At 43.1% G+C, this 12,234-nt stretch overlaps 1 protein-coding gene across 12 annotated transcripts in view; it reads left to right on the forward strand.

Moving 5' to 3' along the window:
• Window positions 1–12,234, forward strand: part of PTK2 (protein tyrosine kinase 2) — a 143,234-nt gene that overhangs the window by 78,626 nt on the left and 52,374 nt on the right. For all 12 annotated transcript variants that reach the window (XM_029064154.1, XM_029064144.1, XM_029064145.1 and 9 more), the window contains exons 9-13: window positions 189–266; window positions 972–1,079; window positions 2,115–2,232; window positions 4,425–4,455; window positions 11,180–11,232. In XM_029064154.1, the coding sequence (XP_028919987.1) occupies window positions 189–266; window positions 972–1,079; window positions 2,115–2,232; window positions 4,425–4,455; window positions 11,180–11,232 (388 nt within the window). The remainder of the gene's footprint in view (window positions 1–188; window positions 267–971; window positions 1,080–2,114; window positions 2,233–4,424; window positions 4,456–11,179; window positions 11,233–12,234) is intronic.

A 12,234-nucleotide genomic window follows, 5' to 3' on the forward strand; every position in this document is an offset into this window, starting at 1 on the left:
TCATTTTCCTAGTTCAGGAGGAGGCAATCACAGTTCCGACTACTGTCTCAGTTATCCAGATTCTTTGGAGAATTATGAAGGAGAGATGGCCCTACTTTCCCAACAGGAGCCTGTACATTACTATTGTTTCCACAATGTCACCTGTTTTTCCCTTTTCCTTTCATCTTCTTCTGATGCAATGGAAAAAGTCAAGCTGGATCATATCAGTGGAGCTGGCAATTGGTCCAGAAGAAGGAATCAGTTATCTCACGGATAAGGGCTCTAATGTAAGTCTGCTTCTGGTGCCTTGCCGGGGACAATTCCTGTAGTGAAACTCTGTGTAGACAAAGATGACTGAAGAGACTCACTTGGGAGGGGTAGTGAGATGTGAAATGAGCATTCCTAAGTAAAAACTCTAATGGTGATAGACGTTTTTTAAAGGGGCTTGATACACCAACAGACTTCAGTAAAGAATCAGTAGAATTAGCAGCTCAGAAGTAGAAGAAGCGGTGAACTGCCATTAGGATAATCTCAGCATATGGCCCGTTATTTGTAAAGAATCATCATCATTTCCTTGAGATCTGTTTATGTGGGATTTTGCCCTCTGAAGGAGTGAATGATTTTTTTTTTTTCCCAGCCAAAAGTTCCATCCCAACCATGCCACCGTTGCCCCTTCCCAGCCCAAGCTGACTTCCACCTCCGTGATGGGGCTGTCGTTCTTTGGCTCTTCCCCAGAAAGCTTTAAAGGGTTAGATGACCCTGGTTTGGGAGTTTCAGGACTCTTGACTTTTCAGAGCCCGGGACCAGAACGTGGGTAGTGAATTGGGTACGGCAGAAGCGCAGCAGCAGGTGTGCTGGATGGAAAGCGGGAAAGAGGGTGGAGAGTAAGAGAGCAGCTCAGGCTAATCCACTGTCAGTTTGTCCTGGTGAAATGAGTGATCTGCTCATGTCTCGATGCAAAGTGAGAGCTCTGGCCCCCTCCTTTTGCGCAGCCTACACACCTGGCGGACTTCAATCAAGTGCAGACGATTCAGTACTCCAACAGTGAAGACAAAGACAGAAAAGGAACGCTGCAACTCAAAATAGCAGGGGCACCTGAGGTAAGAAAGAGCCTTAAGGTTTATTGGAATGGGAAAATCAGACGAGATTGAATCCTAGAACTGAAACTCACTTTTGAAGGTAATTTTATTTCAGGATTTGTCTCGGGGACCCCTCAGTGGGACATTTCCTCCCCTCCCCCCACCATGGGCAGGGCCTTTCTCAGCTTCCACCTTCGCCTGTGGTTTAGCCTGGCTGAATCCCCAACTCCCTGTTTGTTATTCCATAAATTGACCTGACATGCTCTAATTTGGAAATGGAATAGTGGAAAATGTGCAGAAATTTAGCTGCAAACACTTGCTCTACTTTTTTCTTTAACTCTAGCCCAACTTCACAATGTTCTATTCACCTATTTTAGCATGAGACTTTTCCTGCCATCCTTTCTCAGTTGGTGAGAACAGTGGGTGAAATGCATGTTAAGTTTTAGAGAAGTTAAATGGAGTGACATGTTTTGAAACCATCCTAGATTTATAAATAACACTAGCGTTTCCAATAGAACATTACTTTCATAGCAATTTTCACAGTGTTCAGATTTGGATGAGTAATTGCCCAAAGTGAAGGTGGCGAAGGAAGATGGTTAGTGCACGTAAATATTAGGGAGAGAAATCCTGCCCAAGAGCAGAGCAGATCATTTTCTAGATAGAGATGGGATGTAGCGTAATTTTACCTTGAAAATATAAAATTGGGGCCTGAGTTACCGACAGGTAAGATTCAAATCAAATAACTAAGTGAAAAGCTGTAAATTTTAACCTGCCTGTTTATCTTAACTTCAAAATGGCCAAGAAAGCTCATATTGGAAAGAAAAAATCTTCTGGCATTTTTTTAAGGCGATAACTCTCCTTTCTCTTCAGTTTGCCCCCTCTCACTCTTGCCAGGGATTTTGACCTTCCACTAATACACTCCTTTGTCTTTTTAAAGTAAATCTTCAGGCTTTTTTCTAAGTGCCTTTCTCTGTTGTCATGTCCATCTAAGCTCTGATATCATGGCCCAGCTGTTCCCTGAGTATTGGTAACAACAATAAAGTCTCTTTGTTGCAGCCTCTGACAGTGACAGCCCCATCCTTAACCATTGCGGAGAACATGGCTGATCTGATCGATGGATATTGCCGGTTGGTGAACGGAGCCTCCCAGTCCTTCATCATCAGACCCCAGAAAGGTAAGCCCTGTGCGAGACAATTTGGACTTTGATGTGTTTGACCTGTTCTAGTTCTTGGCTATGGTTGTGGTAAACTAGTCCCTTTCTAGAAGCCCTTCATGGTTTTGTACGTGATTTTGTAAAACAAAAAAAGCAGGGGATAAAGTTTGAAAATGCTAATATTCAGTACTTGAGTCAGTATCTCCTCATTCTATTCAAGATCACAGGTCAAATGAGGAAAAATTTGAGACAAGTCAAAGCTCAGGAGAAAAGTTATGTTCTTTCAATTCAGAATATTATGTTGTGACTCAGGGTCGTTACACTTAACTGTTTCTGGGAAGCGGAAAATTGTATTCTGAAAGATTTATTACTGGAAAAAGTCTTCTTTTCCTTTTTCTTACATTGCTAATCTTATATATTTGTTATGGTCACAGAATTCATTTTAAAGTGAATGTCTAAAACATTTTCATTTGAAACTTGAAAATTACTTTTTGAAGGGGAGAAACATCCCACCCCCAACATGTCCCTATTCATTTGAAATAGAATCAGTTTTTAACTTTATTTTTGTGGAATTCAGAAATGGGGATTATTCAAAGCATAAAAAGAATTAAGATTCATGTTCCAGACATAAGTCAGAATGTCAGCTTCCAGGCCAGGGTACCCTCTAAGTGAAATCCAGGGCCATCAGTCTTCCTGGAGTGACCATTTGACAGAACTGTCATCTTTGATTTCACTTATTTTGACCACTGTGTGATGATACAGTTCATTATTAGGAGCCCCACTATCCCCTACTCCCCCAGTAAGGTTTGTGGAGGACCAGGAGCAAATCAGCTGAGTGGGGTTTTTTTTGTTTTTTTTTTAACCTTTTTTTGGGGGGTTGCAATTTCACTGGCTATTGCACAGACTCAGTAAGTACTATTTGGTAATTTATTTAACTTGTGACCTCTCTACATATGTTATGCTCAGTTTATTAATTTGAGAGTTAGTTTACCATTATGAATCCACCAAATCATTTTACCTTGTACATTAAAGGTTTTCAGAGATTGCCACTAAAACTAAGCAGGGACAGAATTTTTTTTCTTAGTAAGTCGATATGTGTAGTACATGTACAATGCAAGTTTTCAGACAGTGATTTTACAAATGAAACAGGCATTTTCCAATCTTCCATGCCTCTTTTGTCCATATTAAGATTTCATTGTGTATCGTATTTACTTGCATGTTTGACCTGTTTGTTTATGTATCTTTTGTAACATTAAAGCAGGGATAGGGCTATAAGTAAGATCCTGTTAGAATTAAGTTTAGCATATAGGGGAAAAGGAGAAAAAAAGAGAACAAAAGAGGAGGAGGAAAGGAGAGGAGATAGAAAAGGAAGGAAAGAAGGCATTTATGCCTGCAGCTCTTCTATTTCTCTTTCTTCCAAGTGCTGTATGCAAAAAGACACACAGTGATTTAACCCACTACCCCCCTCCTTTCTTCTTGGGAGGGTACACTAAAGGTAAAAGCCACAATCCCTGCCTTCAAGGAGTTTGCAGTCTCACAGGAGAGATGGACAAAAAGTTTGCAGGTAGGAGGGAAAAGAATGGAAAGGAGGCTAGGCAAGTGAATAAGTACTTAAATAACAGTCTGTAAGCTGATCTCTGAGTCAAAAGGTGCTAGTAAGCAGTAGGCCCACTCAGTCTCCATGAGGACTTTTTCCCAGTGTCCTTGGTGGCCCACTCTGGCCCTGGTTAACTGTCAGCACATTTTGGAACACTGGATTAAAGAGCTTTCATGTTCATTCTGAAGGTTGGCAGTGACTCAGGTTGTGCTCTCATCAACTACTTTTGCAAGTCTAGTCAGATAAAATTGTATTGTGGGTAATGGAGGTGGGATGACCTCAATTCAAAGATTTAAAAAAATTAAATAGTCCACCCTCTCTCCCTCCAGTGTGTCGGACCACTCATAGAGTGGTAGATAAATGAGTCCAGGGCCTTGAACCCCACCCTCTGCCGTAAAAATATTTGCCCAAGATACCACAGATTTCACTAGCCTATCTGCCTAGAAATTGTCCGCATGAAAAGAACAGAAAATGACTCCCATTCACTAAATTATTCCTAAAGTAGTTTATTTGCAAAAATCTGTGTTTGTTACCCCTCTTTCTCCACAGAGCAACTCTTTATTGCTGTGTGTTCATTAATTTTACTAAATACCTTTTCCAACTTTCTTTTTTCCAGAAGGTGAAAGGGCTTTACCATCAATACCAAAGTAAGTACCATTTTTAATCACCAATTTTTAAAAGCTAACCCCTATTTGAGAATGTTTAAAATATATTTTTCTTCACAAAGCTAATTCAAATGCCTTAGCTAATTCAAATGTTCCAGGCTGATGGAAAGGAAGCAAAAAACTGGAACATTTCTCATTTTCCCTCCACTTGGTAACCTCTGGGCTATAAATCTCAGTTCTGAAGCCTGGTGGCAGGAGTGTTCAAATAGGCGGAGTTGGAGGTGCATCGTTTGGCCAGTGGTGGTCCAGGCCCTCTCCGGATGTGAGCCAGTTAGTCCTGGCCTTGCCTCAATCTCATCTCTCTTGCCATTGACTCTTTGCTCACACCCTCCCTCTTCATAGCCAACAGCCCGCCATTCTCCCCATCTTCCAAACCCCAAATAAATCAGATCTCTTCCAGGAAGTCTTTCCTGACTAATCTTTCATCTCCTCACCCTGTTCTCCCTTCCTTCTGAATCACCTGGATTTGAATTTGTACCCCCTAAGCACTTTGATACTCACCCTGCTCTCACCCACAGCATTTATGCCCACAGCCATATAATCTGAACCTGTAATTTATTTCCATATCTGCCTCCCCTGCCAGATTGGGGACAAGGATCGTGTTTACATATTGTATTGTTCTCTCCCAAGCACTTGATACGATGTTCTGCCCAAAGTCAGTGATGAATAAATTCTCTTGTGCAGCCACACTCAGATGGCAAAACCCCCAGGGACAGGGGCCTCTGTCATCCCCTGAAATCTCTCCCTAGAAGTGAGGTTGGATTCTGTCAGATTGGGCCCAGGCCCTATTGCTGGCCTCAGGCCAGACTCAGCTCAAATGTGCAGTTCTCTGCTTGGCACCCACTGCCAGAATAGCCTTCAGGGAAACTGTCCAATGCTGCAAACGCCAGGTGGGAGCCGGGCACCACAGAACTCCCAAGTGCTGGTAAATAAGATGTGGAGCTACGCACACAGTTGTACAGGTGAATGTGAAAGTTCAGAAGGACTGTGGATGGACAGGTCTGAGGAATACCTGAGCCCTAGAAAACTCTTCATGGAACCAGAAGCTTCAGACTAAATTGAAGATCTGCAGAACCGAGGTGATGTTCCTCCTTCTCAGTGGCTGAGCGCCCCAGGCCCTGCATGGATCTTACTTCCTTCTTCTCCGAAACCTGTTGACTGTGTCCTCCCTGGGAGCTGGATTTAGTAACAAATCAGACCAGATTGCAAGCACCAGAGTCCTGGAAGGTGACTTCATGGGAAGAAAAATGTTTGCCACTAGGATGTTTGGTGAGCTGAAATGCAGCTTATGTGAGAGGAAAGGGCAGAAAAAACCCTTTGGAGAAGCAGCAACCCTTATGCTCAATTGATGTTACAGTGAATGGGTCTGTATGGCATCGTCCAGGTGAAGGACATGGGGCTGGGTCAGACAGACCAGTCTGGAGAGGACATCCCAGAGTGGGCCCAGAGGAGGGAAGCGGTCTTGTCAAGCCAAGCTTCAGGAAAAGCGTGCAGTGAATAGGAGAAATGTGGAAACTGTCAAGCAGATAGGAAATGCAACTGATCCTCTTCTCAGAAAGTGCAGTCATTAGGTGCACACAGTTTGGAAGAAACTGCCTGGCATTTATCAGGCCCTTTAATCACTCCTGCACTCATTTACCAATCGATGGATGGAGTTTATTGGGCACCTGCCATGTGCCCAGCGCTTTATTATGTGATTGGCAGAGTATATTGAAGCAGAAGACACAATCCCTGATCCAAAGAAATGTATAATCTAGTGAAGTGGACAGAAATAATAATAATAATGATGATGGTATTTGTTAAAAGCTTACTTTGTGCCAAGCAAGCACTGTACTAAGACTGGGGTAGATAGAAGATAATCAGGTTGGTCACAGTCCCTGGTCCTCCTTAGGGTTTATAGTCTAGGAGGGAGTGGGATTTAATCCCCATTTTACAGATTAGGAAACTGAGACAGAGCAGTTAAGTGGCTTGCTTGAGGGCACATAGTAGACACGTGGCAGAGCCAGGATTAGAACCCTGTTCTCTGACTCTCAGTGGGCTAAAGTTCACCCTCAGCAGCATTGGCTGCTTCCTTATTTGCTTATGTACCCAGGTATCACTTTCACCTCTCATACCCACACCTATCTTCCTTCTGCCCTCTCTAGAAATTCTTGACTTTGAGTGAGCCTCATCCTTTCTAGTCCACACAATCACTTTTCTCACCTACCCCACTATCTGCTCATACCTAAACCCCTCCCCATCAGTCTTATAGTTGCTGGTGGTCAAAGCAGTGGGTTGGGGGCTGTGGGAGCCCCAAGAGCCAGCATCACAGGCTGGGGGCAGGTTAGAAGGAAACAGTTTTCAGAAAGAGCATCTGTTGCGAATAACATGCTTGCAGAAAATCAGCAGTTAATGTAGATATTTTTCAAGGTTGATTATGATTTGATAAAATAAAAGGCAGAAGACATTTAAATCTAATTAGTTGTAAGGCAAAACCCATGACATTGCATTTCTTTACAGATTTTATGGAGACCTAGAAGTGACCAAGCAAATTGCATTTTTAACTGTCTTTTGTTTGTTTTGAATCTATCCCCTTCAGTCTGCTGTGGTTTGAGATCCCCCTCCATTTGAGATCCCCCTCCTTCTGGTTATATGGGTTTTGAAGACTAATTAGGTTTTCACCCTGGCTACCCATGTCATGATTTTGGGAGGCAACAGGACTTACTGAGGAAAAACATAGGTCTGGGAGCCTGGAGCCCCAGAGCAGCCACCAGCCTGCTTTGTGACCTCGGGCAAGTCACTTATGCTCACCGGTCCAAGTTCCTTCATCTGTGAAATGGGGGTCATAGCATTCCCTCTCCCAGTCTCATGGGAATGTCGAGAATGATGAGGTGATTGATGTGAAAGCACTTTGTAAGATAAAAAAAACTGCTATATAAAACCCAAACTATTATATTTATCATAAACCTTTATTGGCAACAATAGCATTTATGAAGCACTTGCTACTTGTTTAGTGGTGGGGTAGCTACATGACCCAAGACCGGAACTGACACACTTCCTGCCTTCATGGGGCTCGCAGTCTCTCATCCTCATGTTACAGAAGAGGAGTCTAAGTGACTAGCCCTCAGTCAAGCAACAGGCCAGTGACAGAGCTGGGATCAGAACCTGGGTCTCCTGACATGCAGTCCCATGCTCTTTCCACTAGGCCACACTGCCTCCCCATATTACTAGTGGTATTGTTGTTGTAAACTCCAAACATGGCCTTTCAGCCAGGCTGGAGCAAAGAATGACTGATGTTGTCCCCTAGGGGAACTAGTGAGAGGTTGCATTGTGTACAGTGGTTCAAGTCGGAATGGAAAAGAGACACTCGCCTTCTCCCAGGGCTTTAGTACTGGCATGACTCCCAGGATGAGCTGAACCAGTAGACCACAGGGGAACAGCCCAAAATGGGAGGTGCCAGCTGGCTGACCCCTGCATTCATGCCGGAGCCTAAGCCTTTGACTGCAGGAAATGAGAGCGTTCGTGGTGAAGAAGAGGGGGTAGCAGACATGAATAGTGTTGGGAAGGAGCTGAGGTAGAATTATCCTGTGGATCACTGTTCTGATTATTGGTTTGCATAATAAAAACCAGAGTAAGCCAGATTCGTCTTGGTGGGAACACCACACTTCTGATTTGTGTAAAGTGATTTTACCCTACTCATTATAGGAGGAAATAAATTGTCGCTTGCAGTTACATTAAGATATGAGTAAGCCCAATTTTTCTAAATTTGGAGGTAAACTGCATTGTAGATATCCCAGAGCTTATTACAGTGACTACAGTGCTTGGTATATAGTGCTTAACAAATACCACAATTATTATTGTTATTAAATTAAAGTCGGCTTCTTCTGTTAATTTGGGAGAAACCTTCAGGTGAGTCCTTCATAATGTAGGTGGAGGCTGTCATCTGCAGGGTTTATGTTCTAACAGAATTCTAAGAATCCCCAAACTAGCTCCCGTCTAACTAGGTAACACAACCCTGTCCTAATTCATTCAATCGTATTTATTGAGTGCTTACTATGTGCAGAGCACTGTACTAAGCGCTTGGAATCTATAAATCGGCAACAGATAGAGACAGTCCCTGCCCATTGACGGGCTTACAGTCTCTGTCCCCTCAGTCATGCTGTTCTCTGGTATGGAACTCCCTTCCCTCCCCAGATCTGACAGACCACTTCCTCCATCCAGACTTTCCCGATTCATTCCTAGCATCTCCAAGTCAGAGAAACCCATCAGCCGCCTCCAGTACCTATGTCACTAGCTGATATCCATCACCATCACTTGTGTGTTTACTTTCCTTCAGTGGCATTTTTACTTAGAGAATTTTAAATACTTTTACGTCTCACTCCTTGTGGACAGGAAATACTATTTGTATGTTTGGAACTTCCCAAAGGCTTATTACAACACAGTGGGCACTCAGTAAATGCTGTCACTGCTGTTAACATTAATAGTACGAAGAATCAATCAGTCAATCAATCGTGTTTATTGAGCACTTGCTATGTGCAGAGCACTGTACTAAGAACTCGGGAGCATACAGTATTGCAGAATTAGCAGTCACATTCCTTGCCCATAATGAGCTTTACAGTCCTGAAGGGAGGGCAGACGTTAATATGATTAAATACGTAATTTATAATATATAATTCAAAGGTGTAAATAAGTGCTGTGGAGCTGGGGGTGGGGAGAATACCAAATGTTCAAAGGTCACAGATTGAAGTGCATAGATGACGCAGAACGGAGAGTGATCTGGGGTAAAGGGCTTAATTGGGGAAGGCCCCTTGGAGAAGTGACCGTAGTAATGCTTTGAAAGTGGAGAGAGTGGTGTTCTAGCATATCTGGAGCAGGAGGGAGTTCCAGGCTAAGGGGAGGAGGAAGTAGGAGGCCTATCACCCTGTGGCATAGGCTGGCCTTCCGCTGAATCCTGTCTGCAACTTAGCCTGAAGCCCCCGCATTGGCTGCTTGTGGGACCTAAGGAAGATGTTGGTTCTCCGGCACCTCGCACCCCAGGGCAGAGTTCTGTGCCTGGTATTTGTGGAGGCCTCATGGGTCATTGGATTAAGATTTGTGGGATTTTCTGGAGGCAACTTCCCATCAAGGAGGTCGCCAGAAGTGAGAGAACCCAGAAACGAGAAGAACCTAAAATGATCAGTTCGGTATTTATGGATATGATAAAGACAGAACAACTTCCTGACTTTTATAACCTGTCTCCCTACTTTCTAGCAGACTTGTCTGGTGACTTCTCCATACGGGAGTACTCAGAACAATGGAAATACCATAAAATACTTCCAAATATCACATCAGCCCAATGGGAAGGGCAGGACTGGGTTTTTGTATTACAGAGGAATACAGGAGAGAGGTAGTATTTTTCAGGCTCTCCCCGACAATGCAGGGAATCGATTGATCATGAAAGCAGCATGCCGTAGTGGATCGAGCATGGGTCTGGGAGTCTGAAGGGCATGGATTCTAATCGTGGCTCCTCCACTTGTCTGTTGTGTGACCTGGGGCGAGAGTCACTTCTGTGCCTCAATTCCCTCATCTTTAAAATAGGGATTGAGACCATGAGCCTTATGTGGGACATGGACTGTGTCCAACCCAATTTGCTTGTATCTACCTAGCGTTTAATAGAGTCCCTGGCACATAGTAAGCACTTAACAAACATCAGGATTATAAGCTCTTAGTACAGTGCTTGCACACAGTAAGCGCTCAATAAATACGATTGAATGAATTATTATTTATTGAGTGCTTGTGGTGTACTAAACACTTGGGAGAGTACGGTGTAACAGAGGAGGTAGGCATGTTCCCTATCCACAAGGAGCTTCCAGTCTAGAGGGTTGAACTGTCAAGGGCCCTTTGAAATTTCTCCATATCTTGGAGACTCCAGGTATATATTCAAGAACCTTTGCCTGTATCTTCACGTGTTTCTACCTTTGTGATTCACACAGAGTGGATCTTTTGGTGGATTTTGTATTTCTGGGTGTGAGTATGGGTCCTTAGTTCAGAAGGTTATTCTTCCTGGTTTCCCTGCCCGACTCTTTCATTGACTGCTCCTTCAGTTGTGAGAGGCCTCCCTCCCATTCTTCTCCCCCCGTCCTTCTCTCTCCCTTCTTCCCTCACTGCCCTCCTCCCCCTATCTTCCCAATTTCATTTTACACTCAAGCTATTCTCCCTTGCTGCATCTACAGCATTAAATGAAGCTTGAGCATCCTAAATGCCACTGGGTCTGCTGTACAGAAATTGTTTCAGCTGCCACATTTAGTGCTGCCTTCATGTAGCTACTGTATTAGCAATTTAGGGATGTAAACTGTAATGCCCTCCCAAGCCCCCACTCACCAGAGTGTCCACTGCGGCTAACTGAGTAAATTCCATTTCTGTGTCTGCCCTTTTAAACATCATTTGGGCTTGCTGTCTCATAACAAAAATTGACAACCTTTCCTAAGCCAGATGTGTATTAGTTCCATTCTGACCCTTGAAGTGATTTTTAAAAAAGCGTTATCTTAAGTTGCAATTACCAGGTAAGCTTGAATGGTAGAGTCCTTTTGCTTTTCTTTTTTAAAACGTTTTCTCCCCCTACAAATTCTTTCTCTGTGGAAAATGGATTGGTCCTGCTTATGAAAGTGGGTTCCCTGTTTGAATCAATTCAGTCTCTTTGGCTGAGAAGAATGTACAGCATTCACAGATTTCAACCTCTGTTTTCCAGGCTGGCCAACAATGAAAAGCAAGGAGCAAGGACACATACAGTCTCTGTGTCAGGTAAGGGCTATTAAAGAGGAAAAGAAAATTTATAAAGCCAACCAGTATTGGACAGTTTTGTTCAGCAGCGTTGTGAGGTGACTTGCATGTGGGTATGGGTGTGAGTGTATGTGCAGCCTCTCTTAGTTGGGAAGTCCTTCTTCTCTGGGGCCCCTCCTCGGAGAAGCAACCCAGCTACTTGTTTCTGCTGAGTCTTCCCACAAAATCACCAAGTCACACACATGTGTGGCAACTTATTTTCACAGGAGGATGTATTTGGCATATCAGCTTGCAAACCAGGTTTTATCTTCTTTGGAACATTACCTTGTGGTTTTTAAGACATTAAAGACGTTAAAAGACATTAAACCTCTCATTTGGAATAAACATTTTAAATTTAAATATCTGGTTATTTTTTAAATCTGAAGGTGGAAATGAACCAAATGATATCATGTTCAATTTTTAGCAATGTAGGTGGATGGTTCTTAATTCTGTTGGAGGGATAGATATTTAATTATTGTGGTAATTGTTAGGTGCGTGCTTTGTACCAAGCACTAGGGTAGATAAAAGATAATCAGGTTGAACGTGGTCCCTGTCTCACATGGGGCTTACGGTCTAAGTAGAAAGAAAAGGTAGAGTAGGAGTTTAATCCACATTGTGCAGAAGAGGAAACTGAGGCACACAACTGGCAAATAGCGGAGCTGGGATTAGAACCATGGTCCTCTGAATCTCAGGCCCGTGCGCTTTCTACAAGGCCAATTCTATAAAATCTGTAACTGTTTTATTCCTGAATTCTAGCAATATGGATCTTTTCATGTCCATCTCATTTTTAGAAGATATTACACTTCCGAAGAAGTTTTTAATTAGTTTTTTAAAAGTTTGTAATTAGTTACTTATTTCTGATATTATCATTTTTAAGATTCACAGATGTGGTATTGTCTGTGGCTTCCAAAGATAAATGCTTTTCTTATGGCACCGAAGTAAGGCAGAAGTCATTGTTGGCTCCTCACTAACGTGCTTCTTTGG

Source organism: Ornithorhynchus anatinus, chromosome 4 (assembly GCF_004115215.2).
Source record: "Ornithorhynchus anatinus isolate Pmale09 chromosome 4, mOrnAna1.pri.v4, whole genome shotgun sequence".
NCBI classification, from domain to species: Eukaryota; Metazoa; Chordata; class Mammalia; order Monotremata; family Ornithorhynchidae; genus Ornithorhynchus; species Ornithorhynchus anatinus.